Genomic DNA, 15662 nt, shown 5'->3' with positions numbered 1-15662 from the left:
ATTGTGGTGGAAAAAAAATAAACCCTCTCCTTTTTTTTTTGTTTTGTTTTTGTTTAAATCACCCTCCTTCTTCCACCACGCTGTGCACCCCAAGATCCCACTCCTTACACCAGTGTGACAAAGTTCCTCCTCTATCTTGGTGGGTCCTGCGCTTATTGGCGGATTTTCTTGCCTCAGAGATTCACCATGTGGGTTGGGGAACAGCCCAGAGACCTTCCCCTCTGGGAGAACCCACAGTCCAGGTCAATTGGGAGGTCTGGGGGGAACCCGGGCCCGCCCTCTACTCCGGGTTCCAGCCCAGGGCCCTGTGGACTGCAGCTGTCTATAGTGCCTCCTGTAACAGCTGCATGACAGCTACAACTCCCTGGGCTACTTCCCCATGGCCTCCTCCAAACACCTTCCTTATTCTCACCACAGGACCTTCCTCCTGGTGTCTGATAACGCTTGTGCTCCTCAGTCCTCCAGCAGCACACCCTCTCACTCTCAGCTCCTTCCACCTCTTGCTCCCAGCTCCTCACATTCCCCCCACAAACTGAAGTGAGCTCCTTTTTAAAACCCAGGTGCCCTGATTAGCCTGCCTTAATTCATTCTAGAAGCTTCTTCTTAATTGGCTCCAGGTGTCCTAATTAGCCTGCCTGCCTTAACTGGTTCTAGCAGGTTCCTGATTACTCTAGTGCAGCCCCTGCTCTGGTCACTCAGGGAACAGAAAACTACTCATCCAGTGACCAGTATATTTGCCCTCTACCAGACTCCTGTACCCCACTGGTCTGGGTCTGTCACAGTGTATATATAAACAGCAGTGTAGACTAGGCAGGCAGTAGTGTGAGTAGGGAGCAGTGTAGGGTAAGTACTCAGGTACATACCCCCGCCCTTTAGGTCCATCTTTACTCACCTAAGCCATGCCTCACTGATGAAACTGCTATTATACACGAACTAGAGGGGCTACATGAATATGTACATTACATGCTGCTTAAAGAAGCATGCAATGTAAATGCACCCTTAATGTGTCAGATACCCAAGTGCTCACACTTTTTACACAAGGGTAGGCCATCTGAGCTCCATCTTTGCTGTCTCCATACCTTGTCTATGCCTAAGTCTGAAGTGAGAGCCTCAGTGTGTCTGAGCCCAGATTTTGATATAGGCCCTGCCTGATCCCTGTTGTCTGTTTTCCAGACTCAACCACATTGTCTTCACGTGTTCAGCTGCCTCTCTTGCTAGGTGTTAATTTTTTCTTCTTTTGGCATTTCCATTGTCTCTGTAGGGTCTTCCATTCAGATGCATTGATTCCATTCCAGCTTCTAATGGCACATTGATACCAACCCAGACAGCTACATGTTCTGACTCAAACCCCTCATGCCTTCCTTCTGTTCCAGGAGGAGCATTTTAACCCCTCTGTGTCCAATGGGTAATAAAAATACCAAGTCAGATGGGTCAATTGAGATGCATACTGTTCTTACAAGTATTACAGAAAATTCTACTTTCATTACAAGGTGTCTTTTTATTATTCAAATTGAAATAAATAAAATTATTTCTATTGTCTCTGAATTAAGAATCTCTTTAGAGATGCACACTGGTCTCAGGGAATGGAAATGCAGAGAATGGGGTATAAACAGATTGTCATTTTGCTGTCTGTTTTTGTCTCCTGTAGATTGACGAATTGTGATCTCACAGCTGCTTGTTGTGGGGATCTCTCCTCTGTTCTTAGCACCAGACAGACCCTGACAGAGTTGGACCTGAGGAACAACAAACTGGAAGATTCAGGAATGAGGCTGCTGTGTGAGGTACTGAAACATCCAAACTGCAAACTGCAGAATCTAAGGTAAGTAATAGCTGATTCTTTAGTCTGTGCCTGTTAATGTTGTAGTGTTGAGTTATGTTCTTTTAATCCAGAACACCGTATCCTACAGTGCGTGGATCCCAGCCCTGGACCCTCCCAACTTTGCTCCCAAGGCAAAGAACAGAGAGCCACTGATGTGTTCATTGGTTGCATTTTACTAGTTAAACAATTGAACAATGTTGTGAGCTCCACCTTTGGCTCCTGTTCAGGGTAAAGCAGCTGTGCAGCTGCCCTAAAGGTGCAGCCAATGATCCTGCTGACACAGGGTAATCCTGGGTATGCAAAATAGGTATAGCCAGTTCTGTGCCACCCATGTCCCCATCCCAACTGGGGTGTGTGCAGAGGCATGGAGGGTGTACGTCAGGGGCAGGATAGGGTGGGGCAGAGTGCATGGAGCTCCACCAGAAGCTAGGCTAGCAAAGCAGCTGGGGTAACTTAGAGCACCTTGAGGTTCTTCCAAGTTATGCCAGAGACTGTTTGGGCCACTGCTTGGCCCTGAAACAGGAAGATAGAATGGGGGTTCAGAGCCAATTGCTTCACTTCCAGGTCTCCTTGTTGTCCTCATTGGTACCAAGTGTGAACTTGATACAGCTGAGGACAGAGTCTAGTGCACAGCATATTTCCCTGCTAGAAACATAATTACTTTATTCAGTCAAGCAATAATAATGACAGACACCCCACTTCTGAATGGGAGCTATCACTCCTGCTCTCTTAAAAGGTCTGGAGACTAAAGAAAATTAAACACTTTGTTCTTCCCAACTGGCTGTAAACAATGAATGTGAATAAATATCAACATTAATGTGTTTTCCTCAAAGAGGCTGGGAAACAGGTTATTTCTGGCCAAAGTGTCACTGTAATGCTTCCCGGGGTACCCAAAGCTGGGAGGCACTTCGCTACAATCTGCTGGTAGCGTGAGGTTCCCCAACTCCGCCAGTCACTAGCAACATAAGCCCTCCCCTCTAGGCCTCACGGTCCTTCTGCAGATTAGTGATAGACACCCTCCAACCCCCGACCCCTCCAAGTGTCCCCCTGGAGCGTTCAGCCCCTCGCCCACTGGATACTCATGTATTTACAGGTATGCTATTCCCAAAAGAACAGTATACCTCAGGTTGCCAGTTTCACCTCAGGATCACCACTCTGCTCAAATCACACTTAGATTTGCTTATACTGAAAAGAATCATAGGACTGGAAGGAACCTCGAGAGGTCATCAACTCCAGTCCCTGCACTCTTGGCAGGACCAAGCACTATCTAGACCATTCCTGACAGGTGTTTGTCTAACCTGCCTTTAGAAATCTCCAGTGATGGAGATTCCACAACCTCTGTAGGCAATTTATTCCAGTGCTTAACCACCCTGACAGTTAGGAATTTTTTCCTAATGTCCAACCTAAACCTCCATTGCTGCAATTTAAGCCCATTGCTTCTTGTCCTATCATCAAAGGTTAAGGAGAATAATTTTTCTTCCTCCTCCTTGTAACAACCTTTTAGATACTTGAAAACTGTTATCATGTCCCCTCTCGGTTTTCTCTTTTCCAGACTAAACAAACCCAATTCTTTCAATCTTCCCTCATAGGTCATATTTTCCAGATCCCTAATCATCCTTGTTGCTCTTCTCTGGACTTTCTCCAATTTGTTCACATCTTTCCTGAAATGTGGCACCAAGAACTGGACACAATACTCGAGTTGAGGCCTAATCAGCGCAGAGTAGAGCAGAAAAATTACTTCTCGTGTCTTGCTTAAAACACTCCTATTAATACATCCCAGAATGATGTTTGCTTTTTTTGCAACAGCGTTACACTGTTGACTCATATTTAGCTTGTGGTCCACTATGACCCCTAAATCCCTTTCCGCAAGTACTCCTTCCTAGGCAGTCATTTCCCATTTTGTATGTGTGTAACAGATTGTTCCTTCCTAAGTGGAGTGCATTTGTCCTTATTGAATTTCATCCTATTTACCTCAGATCATTTCTCTAGTTTGTCCAGATCATTTTGAATTTTCATCCTATCCTCTAAGGCACTTGCTTGGTATCATCTGCAAACTTAATAAGTATACTCACTATGGCATGACCTAAATCCTTGATGGAGACATTGAAAAGAACTGGACCCAGAATTGATCCCTGCAGAACCCCTCCCAGCCTGACTGTGAACCATTGATAACTATTCTTTGGGGGCAGTTTTCCAACCAGTTATGCATCCACCTTATAGTAACTCCATCTAGGTTGTATTTCCCTACTTTCTTAATGAGAAGGTCATGCAAGACTGTATCAAAAGCCTTACTAAAGTCTAAATATACCACATCTACCGCATCCCCTCTCCCATCCACAAGACTTGTTACCCTGTCAAAGAAAGCTATCAGGTTGGTTTGACATGATTTGTTCATGACAAATCCACACTGATTATCACTTATCACCTTATCTTCTAGATATTTGCAAATTGATTCCTTAATTATTTGCTCCATTATCTTACCTGGTACAGAAGTTAACCTGACTGGTCTGTAATTGCCTGGGTTTCCCTTGTTTCCCTTTTAATAGATAGGCACTATATGTGCTCTTTTCCAGTCTTCTGGAATCTCCCCATCTTCTATGACTTTTCAAAGATAATAGCTAATGGCTCAGATATTTCCTCAGTCAATTCCTTGAGTATTCTAGGATGCATTTCACCAGGCCCTGGTGACTTGAAGACATCTAACTTGTCCAAGTAACTTTTAACTTGTTCTTTCCCTATTTTAACATCTGAACCTACCCCATTTTCACTGGCATTCTCTATGGCAACCTTCTTGGTGAAAACTGAAACAAAGAAGTCATTAAGCACTTCTGCCATGTCCACATTTTCTGTTATTGTTTTCCCCTCTTCATGAGTAACGGGCCTACCCTCTCCTTGGTCTTCCTCTTGCTTCTAATGTATTTGTAGAATGTTTTCTTGTTACCCTTTATGTCTCTAACTAGTTTGATCTCGTTTTGTGCCTTGGCCTTTCTAATTTTGCCCCTACATACATGTGTTATTTGTTTATATTCCTCCTTTGTAATTTGACCTTGTTTCCACTTTTTGTAGGACTCTTTTTTGATTTTTAGATCATTTGAGATCTCCTGGTTAAACCAGGGTGGTCTCTTGCCATACTTCCTGTCCTTTTTACACAGTGGGAGAATTTGCTCTTGTGCCCTTAATAATGTCTTTCTGAAAAACTGCCAGCTGTCTTCTATTTTTTTCCCCTTAAACTTGCTTCCCATGAGATCTTACCTACCAACTCCCTGAGTTTGCTAAAGTCTGCCTTCCTGAAATCCATTGTCTTTATTTTGCTGTTTTCCCTCCTACCATTCCTTAGAATCATGAACTCATTATTTCATGATCGCTTTCACCCAAGCTACCTTCCACTTCCAAATTCTCAACCAGTTCCTACTTATTTGTCAAAATGAAGTCTAGAACAGCCTCTCCCCTCGTAGTTTTCTCCACCTTCTGGAACAAAAAATTGTCTCCAATACATTCCAAGGATTTACTGGATAATCTGTGCCCTGCGGTGTTATTTTCCCAAAAGATGTCTGGGTAGTTGAAATCCCCCATTACCACCAAGTCCTGTGCTTTGGATGTTTTTGTTAGTTGTTTGAAAAACTCCTCATCCACCTCTTCTTCCTGGTTAGGTGGTCTGTAGAAGACCCCTACTGTGTCATCACCTTTATTTTTTTACCCCTTTTATCCTTATCCAGAATGTTTCAACAAGTCTGTCTTCTATTTCCATCTCAACCTCAGGCCAAGTGTATACATGCTTAATATATAAGGCAACACCTCCCCTTCCCCCTGCCTATCCTTCCTCAGCAAGCTGTACCCTTCTATACCAATATTCCAATCGTGCGTATTGTCCCACCAGGTCTCTGTGATGCCAGCTATGTCATAGTTGTGGTCATTGATCAGCACTATGAGTTCTTCCTGCTTATTCCCCATACTTCTTGCATTAGTATACAGACTTTAAGATATTAATTTGATTTCCCCCCCAGTTCTGTCTTGTTTCTTGTTGATCCCTGCTGTTACAGCCAATGCTCTCCCCAATTTCTGACCCTTCTCCCAAGTCTCCATGTGTTTGACTTACCTGTAGGCTTTGGTCTCCTGCCCCCTTCAAACCTAGTTTAAAGCCCTACTCACTAGGTTAGCCGGTGTTCCCCATCCTCAATAGGTGGACCCCATCTCTGCTTAGCAGTCCTTCTTCCTGGAACATCATCCCGTGGTCAAGGAAGCCAAAGCCCTCCTGGTGACACCATCTTAGCAGCCATGCATTCACCTTCAGGATGCATCTGTCTGCCCAGGCCCCTACTCTTGACCGGAAGGATCGAAGAGAACACCACCTGCGCCCCGACCTCCTTCATCCATACCCCCAGAGCCCTGTAGTCATTTTTGATCTGCTGAGGGTCATACCTCGCAGTATCATTAGTGCCCACATTGATGAGTAGCATGGGGTAGTAGACAGAGGGCCGGATGATCCTCGACAATCCCTCCGTAACGTCTCGGATACGGGCCCCTGGAAGGCAGGGTCAGGGTAAGAGATGGGTGCCTCCGTCCCCCTCAGAAGAGAGTCTCCAACCACCACTACTCTAAGTTTCCTCCTGGGAGTGGTGGCTGAAGACCTCCCAGCATTGGGGGTATACGGCTTCTCCTCCTTCACCTTAGCAGGCGCTTCCTCATCTCTAATTGCCAGAGCAGCATAACGGTTCTCTATCAACATAGGGGGTGGGATGGGTGTCGTGGTGGAGCACTGCCTGCTGCCAGAAGTAACCAGCTGCCAGTGTCCTCCCTCTGACAGAGTCATATCTCGGGGGAGGGTTAGCTCAGTGGTTTGAGCATTGGCCTGCTAAACCCAGGGTTGTGAGTTCAATCCTTGAGGGGGCCACTTAGGGATCTGGGGCAAAATCAGTACTTGGTCCTGCTAGTGAAGGCAGGGGGCTGGACTCGATGACCTTTCAAGGTCCCTTCCAGTTCTAGGAGATAGGATATCCTTCTCCCCCAGTGGTGTGCCAGGAGTCCTCTGTAGCTGGATAACTTCCCCTGCCTTTGACATCTCCACATCAATACTCTCGAGGAATTCCTGAATTCCTCATTGCATGGATGCTCCTCAGCCTAGCCACCTCCTCCTGTAGCTCTCCCACCTGCTTCCTGAGAGATTCCTCCAGCAGGCACCTGTTGCACTGGATGGTCCCCTCAGCCTGGTTTTCTGTGAGTGGGAAATGCAGGCCACAGTCTCTGCAAAACCACACCAGGATCTGGGTAGAGGCATCCATGGTCGGGTTCTCTGTCTGGCTACAGGTGCAAGTGGAGGAGATAGGAGCAGTATTGGCACAGGTGATACGGCCCTTCCTATCCATAGTCACTGCCTCAAGACTCCCTCCTACAAACCCGCTTTCAAACTCCCCTGTTTGTGGTCCCCTGGTCGCTTAGCCTCTGGCTTTTAAGGCCTTCTCTGCTAGGTCAGTCCTATCCTCTCGTTAATCACACAGGAGGAAGGTGATCACTAGCCTGATTGAGGCTGATCAAGGGTGAACAAGGCTCAAACAGTCCCCAGACACACAATCCCAACTGACCCAATAACTGAAATAAACTTGAAAGAGAAAGAAAGACACAAACAAACAGTCAAGCAAACTCAAACTCACTCATCCCAAGGTTCATACTCACACCTTGTTTGTTTCGGCAGAGGGATTGCCTTCTCATTCTCCCCCTCTCAAACTCTCCTGTTTGCAGTCCCCTGTTCGCTAGCTCCCCCTGATAATATACTTTATCAAACAGGAGAGTATCTCACGCAAAGTTTTCCCCCCAGTCATTAACAATCAGGCTGGTTATAACCCTCCGTTCATAAAACAGGCAGCTGGCAGCTAGGTAAAAGTTACTGGGTGTCTCTCTGCATTTCCCTGATAAAGCAGACTAATTAAGTTGACCTATGTTATGTCAATGTACAGCCACTGCAGTAATTGAATCTGTTTTACATGTCCAAACCAGGCTCCTTGTGTCGGTGGTGTGCGTGCTCACTAGGAGCGCTTGCACCAATTTAACTGCCATTGGGGGATGGTTTCTAAAAGGCAGCAACAGCTGATGTAGGCAACAGTGTCTACACTGACACTGCATTGACTTAACTACATCGCCTTAAGTGCTACACCTCTTGTGGACGTGGAGTTAAGTCAGTGTAGTGGGTGAGTTGCACTGGTGGGAGCTACATTTTAGTGTAGATGATTACAGAGTTAGGTTGACATAAAATGTATGATGTTGACCTAACTGTGTAGTGTAGACCAGCCCTAATTCTTTGATCTTCATCACAAACAGGACACCCTCCTGCTGTATGCTCCTTCTTGGAGATTTTGTGATCTCTTGTCAGTTTCACAATCTTGATTAGCTAGTGGCTCTATATGCAGATAGACTTACATTGTAAGACACACAATACACAATGGACAGCCAGGCAGAGATAAGCATCTCCTACCCACTGCTGGATAAAACCTGTTCATCACCTTCAGGTGACCTGTCTTAATTTACATAGCTTTAGAACATAGTTCTCACTATAGACACATAACTCCTTAAACATCATTTGTACATGCATCTCACCATGATTAGGACAACCAATGTGTTACTGGCTGTTGGTAGAGTCCTTACATACTGCCCCTTTGGTGCACAATTATGTAGACATCAGATCCAAGGGATCCCTTGCAAACCACTGTGCACCTCTTATGCCCTCAGCCAGTTGGCACCAAGAGATGTCTGGGTCACAGTCATACTGATAACACGGCTCAGCCAGCAAGTGTCACTGAGAGCAGGCTGTGGGCTGGCCCCCACCTACTTTCCCTTGCTCTCAGGATCCTGCTACCCAGCCTTCTCTCCCTACTGCCTGCAGCCTGCTGCTCACCCTCACACACATTGGCCATCTCTCTGTCAGCCAGATTCACTGTCCCCAGGATGTCACTTTGCGCTCCTTATTACTCTGGTTAACACAGCACCCACTACTGGCTAGGTGCTGATCTGAGTCCCTGCCAGTCCCAGAATATCCCGGAGCCCAGTCCTGTCTCTCCAACTCATTATAGATAAGGGGTACCCACTTGTGGACCAGCAGCTCATTACAGAATGTTGTTAGGACTCTCCAGCCCATTAGAAATGGTCTCTCAATCTCCCTTTCCTTTGGACTCAGATGAACATTCCCTTGTGGAATACACAGGAACTGACAGAACAGGTGCACATGGAAATGAATTCCCTCAGGAGGCTGTCATGCCAGTAGGAGTATTGCGATTTATCTGTGCATGTCTAGAGCAGAAAATCTCCTAGACACCACCGACAGCAGTGAATGGGGCAAAAATAAACAATTTCCTCTTTATATCTTTGGCTCCTGCAGACTGAGTCGTTGTGATTTCACAGTTGCTTGTTGTGAGGAGCTCTTCTCTGCTCTTGGTTCAAACCGGGCCATGAGAGAACTGGACATATGTAAGAACAAACTGGAAGATTCAGGGGTGAAGCAGTTGTGTGAAGGACTGAAACATCGAAACTGCAAACTGCAGAAATTATGGTAAGTTACAGCTGGGATTTGAACCTGTGACCCTGGTTATCTGTGGTTATTAACACAGTGTCAGGATTAAGGTCTTTTTACTAGAATCATAGGGTTACTGTCCATTCCCGTAACCCAAGAATTGGCTCTCATTTTTTTTCTCACTGCTATGCAGATAGGCTGCAATTTACTAGTGAAAAACTTGAATGATCTAGTGCAAGGGTCTCAAACACGCGGCCCGCAGGGCTCTTGCATGTGGCCTACCAAGCTCCCCGCCCCTCTGCCTACCCGCGGGATTGCCCCCTGTGGTGTTGCGAGCCCCGCGCCGCACTCTGAAGCATCTGGCAGCATGCCCCTTCGGGCTGGGGGGAGGAGGCAGAGGGCTCCTGCATTGCCTCCTTCCAGGCACCGCCCCCCGCAGCTCCCATTGGCCGGGAACAGGGAACCGCAGCCAATGGGAGCTTAGTGGGAGGTACCTAGAGGAGCGGCAAGCCCAGTGCACGCACGGAACCCTGAGTCCCCAACCCTCCCCCAGGGGCTGCAGGGACACTGTTCCAGTTGCTTCCTGGAACGGAGCGGCGTGGGGCCAGGGCAGGCAGGCCCTGGCCCCCGTGCGCGCCGCTGCCACCCCGGAGCCACTCTAGGTAAGCGGCGCCGGGCTGGAGTTTGCACCCTGCACTCCAACTCCCTGCCCTGAGCCCTCTGCCACATCCCACACCCCAACCCCTGCCCTGAGCCCCCTGCCACATCCCACACCCCTCCCGCACCCCAACCCCCTGCCCTGAGCCCCCTAAGAGACACTAGATCAGGGGTCTCAAACTCAAATGACCACGAGGGTCACATGAGGACTAGTGCATTGAACCGAAGGCCGCATCACTGACACCCCCCCTCACTGCCTCTGGCCCCACCCCCACTCCACCCCTTCCTTTAGGCCCCTTCCCTGCCCCACCTCTTCCCACCCCTTCCCTGAAGTCCCCACCCCAACGCTGCCCCCAGGGGGTGCAGAAAGGGTGCAGGGTGTGGCAGGGGCTCAGGGCAAGGAGTTGAGGTGTAGGTGGTGTGCAGGGTGCGGCAGGTGGCTCAGGGCAGGGAGTACAGGAGGGGTGCAAGATGTGGCAGGGGGCTCAGGGCAGGGGGTTGGGGTGCGGGAGGGGTGTGGGATGTGTCAGGGGGCTCAGGGCAGGGGGTTGGGGTGCAGGGTGCAAGCTCCAGCCCAGCGCCACTTACCTAGAGGGGCTCCTGCCCTGGGCCCCGGCCCCACGCCGCTCCGTTCCAGGAAGCAGCTGGAACCGTGTCCCTGCAGCACCTGGGAGAAGGTGGGGGACTCAGGGTTCTGTGCATGCGCTGCTCTTGCTGCTCCTTTAGGTACCTCCCACCAAGCTCCCATTGGCCGCGGTTCCCTGTTCCCGGCCAATGGGAGCTGTGGAGGGCGGTGCCTGGAAGGAGGCAATGCAGGAGCCCTGTGCCTCCTCCTCCCCCCGGCCCGAAGGGGCATGCTGCTAGCCGCTTCAGAGTGCGGCGCGGGGCTCGCAACGCCACAGGGGGCAATCCCGCGGGTAGGCAGAGGTGTGGGGGAGGGGGCCACGGGGAGCTTGGCGGGCTACACGCAAGAGCCCCGCGGACTGCGTGTTTGAGACCCCCATTTCTAAACAGTCCCTTTCAGAGACTTAATGCAGGGAAGTCCTTTGGCCTATGGTATACAGGAGATCAGACTAGATGACCATAGTGGTCCCATCTGGCCTTAGAATCTATGAATATTTCCTCTGCAGATTTATTCAGCCTTTGCCTGAGGAATTGCTTGGGCCAATATTGACCTGTAGCCAGCAGATTCCTCTCACCCTTGTGCTACTTTTCACGTTCCCCACATAGAATTAGCAGGGCCATTGGTTCAGGGATCACGATATCCCTTCCCACTGCTGCTGACGCTGCTGCAGAGGTAAGCAATGAACAGAGGGCATTATGGGGGGTGGTTATCGGACCTGCATTTTTGGCTCCTCCTATTATCGAAAGGAGCTTTTGTCTGCACATGTGCATTTCTGGTGTAAATCTACTGGAGATTCAGGATAGTGAGAGTGAGGGGGTTGTTTCCACAAGAAAGTTGTTGTACACACTTAATTAGCTTTTAGAGAGGAAGGCTGGTCTAGAGATTAGGGCAGTAGCTTGTGACTCCTGGGTTCCATTCCCTCCTCTGCCAGACCCCCTGTGTGACCTTGGGAAAGTCACTTAGTCTCTCTGTGCCTCAGATGTGTAAATGGGGATAGTAGCTCTGCCCTACCTCACAGGAGTATCAGGAAGAGAAATACACTGAAAAAGATTGAGTTGTTTAGGTACTATGCAGACCTGCCACCATTTATATTTAAATTAATTCACAGACATAATGCCTGTTTGTCCTACTCAGACCCACTGTGTGAATTCATTCCATCCATCTAAACTAGCATTCATTGCACACCATCGGGGTAAATTTGGATACAGTCTGGGTTTTATCCAACTGTCCTTCATGGTTTTTCCCGTGCCTCCCTCCCAAACTGCCCTCGACTGGTTCCTCTTGCTGCATCTGCCTCTCTCCTTCTTCTTGGCCTTGTGTTATGGGAATCTAGCTCTTGATGTCATCTTAGTTTAAAGCAGAAAGCAGCTGTTGATGGGGGGCAAGAATGTGGCCTGATGAGCCGCTACTTACACCCAACTTAACAGGAGTGAAACATGAGCAGTAGCATTTCATACAGAGTGTGTATTGTCGTACGGACTGGGAGCCCCACCATAAGAAGATGCTTCCTTTTCAGGCTGTCCTTTGTTCTTGGAGCCCCCTTCTAAAATCTGTCAAGTCCCCTCCTTCGCCTCATTTGAATCTCTCATGAAAACTCACTTTTCAGCATCTGCTACAAAACAGTGTCTCTGCACTGTAATCTCTAACACAATTAATAAAAAACTAAACCCCCAAATCAAACCACAGCATTTAAATCCCCCCAAGCCATGTCTGTGCATGTACCTACACTGAGTAATGTACCTACACTTGCTTTGTAACCCAAGTCCTCCTCACCTCCCTAGTGTAATATCCTCACTTGTCTGTCATGTCCATCATTTAGACTCCAACAGGTAAGCAGATTCTTACATCTGTGTGGAGTCCTATTGAAGTCAGTGGAGCTCTGTTCCAGTAAAGGGTCCAGCTGTGCAAATTCTACTGCAAAATCGGGGCCTTAGATTATAAACTGTTCAGGGGAGGGACCTGTGTTCTATGTCACTTGTGTGCTATAAAGTATCAGTCAGATGTCTGTGCCACAGGCTCTCATTAACCCCTTCTCTCCCCATATGGGGTTGGTACATCTCATAACAAGGGGAAATCTCCCTCTGTATGTTTACTACAGTGAAGATTAGCACATGCTGTTTACAGTCGTGGTAACCTCTATTTTGTGATGGGAGCTGGTTGTGCATTTTTTGGAAGAGAATGGCAGAGAGATTCAGGTGGGCTGGCAAAGCATAAAATGCCTGTAGGTTTTGTTAAAAAGAAATTGTGAACTCCAGCCCACATCAAAACTTAGTGAACTTCTGGTCAAGGCAGCTGATGTCTTTCAGGATGGTATCAGGACCTTAAAACCTACCAAAGCAACAGGTGTCCTGGCACAGGGAGAAATTCCTACATTTTTGCAAAGCTCATCCTGTACATTGTGTGATAGAGCCAAAGGTAGAAGCAGAATTTCAGTACTGATAGAACTGTGGAATTATTTCAAGGTTAACCTGTGTGAATGGAGCACCCCATAGTGATGAAAAGTTATGGATGAAAGGCTGGCTGGTTCTGTGGTGATATCAAGGTTACCATTAATCCATTATTGCATATGGATAAGTATCAATTACCTAGAATAGATTATATATTTGCAGGTGGTAAGCATTTCTCCTCAGTCAACCTCTCCCAAGCCTACCCAGAAATAGAGACAGAAGACAGTGACAAGTACCACCTCACAATTAACATATTTCAATATAACAGACTAGTGTTTGGAATACCATTCACACCTGCTATTTAGCAGTGAGCCATGGACCATGTAACAGAGTATTCCTGGCACTTGGAGTTACTAGGATGATAGACTGTTCATGGGGCCTAATGATGAAGAGCATTTTGAAAACCTCTGAAAGGTGCTCTCTGTGGGCTTGTCTACATGCATAGCTAAAACCCTGTGTGGACACTCCCATTTCAGAAGAAGAATGCCCTTTTCTGATCTAGCTTCTCTCACTTTCAAAGGGATAAATTGATGCATGGTGCAAAGTATGATGAGATCCTTAGATGGAAATGCAAAGCAGTGGTGTGACACTTCCTATGCACCAAATGCCTCCAAGTTCCCTCCCTCTCCCTAGTAAATGTCCCTCATGTCAGGCCCTGAATTACTGACAACCATTTTGACCATTCACCCTTATGTTTCAGCTCCCTACTGTAGTGAATATCTCATACTTTGTCACCTTTTGCTACTCAGTTATGTACATGCAGCTGTGTGAAATCAAATGTGTTGGAGAAGTCTGCAGCTAAAACACCAAAGTCACATGGGGTTTGAGATGTTCATGGCTGAGCTGCTAAGTTATCTGAGTTTGATCAAGACATCTAGGAACACACTGACAGTTATGGCAATTTTTTGTAATATCCTGGACAAACCTTATTAAATTAAGTTTAAGTATTTTAGTAGTTAGTTGTATTAAATGCAAATGTTTATGTATTGTGGGATTGTATGGAACTTCTTCAAGAGGAAGATAGGATTAATGTAATCTCTGGGAAGTACTGTGAGCGTCAAAAGACTATGTTGACAAAGGTAACGGACACAAATGATCTTTTGGGACAATATATGTGAAGTTGAACTCCTAGGAAGTACATGGGAGGAGGGGATTGTGAAGCTCCACCTGTGGACTAAGTCTTTGACGCATGATCCTAAGTGGGGGACTTTTTGTCTGCTGATCACCTATTGCATGAGATCAGGTCAAAGACAAACTCTGTAAAGGAGTAACTAATGTATTCACGAGTGTACTTGTTCTGAGCGGAAGCTATGATGAACTTGTGACCACATGTCAAGGCTAATTCTCCACTCTGGCACTTCGAATGCAGAAGGTGGGGGCCCGCAAGGATTCTAAAAATTAATACTTGCCTCTCCAGGCTTGTATTAAACTCCCAAGGTTACAGATCCCCCTGGCCTTGGTTGGTAAATGCTGCCACCACCCAAGTGCAATACCCCTTTGAGAGCCCAGGAAGGCGCACTTGGGAATTCCTTCCTGTGAGGTACCCCCAACTCTTTCACCCCTCCTCTGGGGAAGAGCTGAGAAAAGGGAAGAAAAATAAATCAGCTGTTTCCACCAGCTATCTGAAAAATATATGCCCAGACCTCTTACCTCCTAAGAGACAGGACTCCAGTCATGTTCTTAAAAAAGGTAAATTTATTAAAAAAAAAACAGGGAAAGAAAATACATCTGGAAAATCAGGTTGTTGCTACATATTAAAAGAGCAACTGAAAGCACTGAAAACCAAGAATGGCTTTCTTGGGGTCCAGCTTAAAGGTTACAAAAACAAAACAAAAGCACCTGTGTTAGCACAGAGGAATCCACAAGCCCAAAATAAAGAGATAAACCTGATCACGTCTAACTAAACTTTTCCTGATCTACTTACATATCTGCGGTTCCAAATGAGTAGTTTCTAGGTATGAGGCTGATGATTTTTCATACCTGGCTCAAACCTTACAGCATACCCTGCTGCCCTGTCTCTCCAGCTGAGAGAAAGGCAACAACACAGACAAAGGGGAAGTTTTTTCTCAATTTTAAAAGTTTCTAGCCTTTCCATTGGCTCTTTTGGCCAGGTGCTCACTCACTTCCTCTTACCTAACCATTTCAGTGAGACTTTTTAACCCTTTACAGGTAAGGCAAGTAGAGAACAGCTACTGAGGGCTAGTCTACAGTGGCAGCGCTTTAATGTGCCTTGTGTGGTCGTGGCGCTCTAAAAAAACCACCTCCATGAGCAGCTCCCAGCGCTGGGGCACTGTTTATACTGGCACTTTACAGCACTGCAACTTGCTGTGCTCAGGGGGGTGTTTTTGCACACCCCTGAGAGAGAAAGTTGCAGCACTGTTAATTGCCAGTGTAGACAAGTCCTGAGAAGGATTTTTATAGCTAACTGACTGGCTGGGTGTCCATAAAGGGGTGCTACCCTCCCCCCCAGGGCCGGCTCCAGGCACCAGGCACCCAAGCTGGTGCTTGGGGCGGCACCTGGAGGGGGGCGGCGGCGCGGCGCTCCGGCCGCCGGGGAGCGCGGGGCCACAGCAGGGCTCGCCGCCCTCCCCCCGGCGCTCTGGCCGCCCTCCCCCC

At 47.6% G+C, this 15662-nt stretch overlaps 1 protein-coding gene across 1 annotated transcript in view; it reads left to right on the top strand.

Annotated features, from left to right (window-relative positions):
* LOC112125921 (NACHT, LRR and PYD domains-containing protein 3-like) overlaps positions 1-15662 on the top strand; it is a 55023-nt gene that overhangs the window by 36155 nt on the left and 3206 nt on the right. Inside the window, exons 8-9 of the mRNA XM_029911224.1 lie at positions 1649-1819; positions 9186-9356. Coding sequence (XP_029767084.1) covers positions 1649-1819; positions 9186-9356 — 342 coding nt within the window. The remainder of the gene's footprint in view (positions 1-1648; positions 1820-9185; positions 9357-15662) is intronic.

The sequence above is a fragment of the Terrapene carolina genome, unplaced genomic scaffold (assembly GCF_002925995.2).
Source record: "Terrapene carolina triunguis isolate 2854851 unplaced genomic scaffold, T_m_triunguis-2.0 Scaffold90, whole genome shotgun sequence".
Taxonomy (NCBI): Eukaryota; Metazoa; Chordata; order Testudines; family Emydidae; genus Terrapene; species Terrapene triunguis.
The sequence above is the reverse complement of the archived record's forward strand: the minus strand, read 5'-3'. Positions and strand labels throughout refer to the sequence as shown.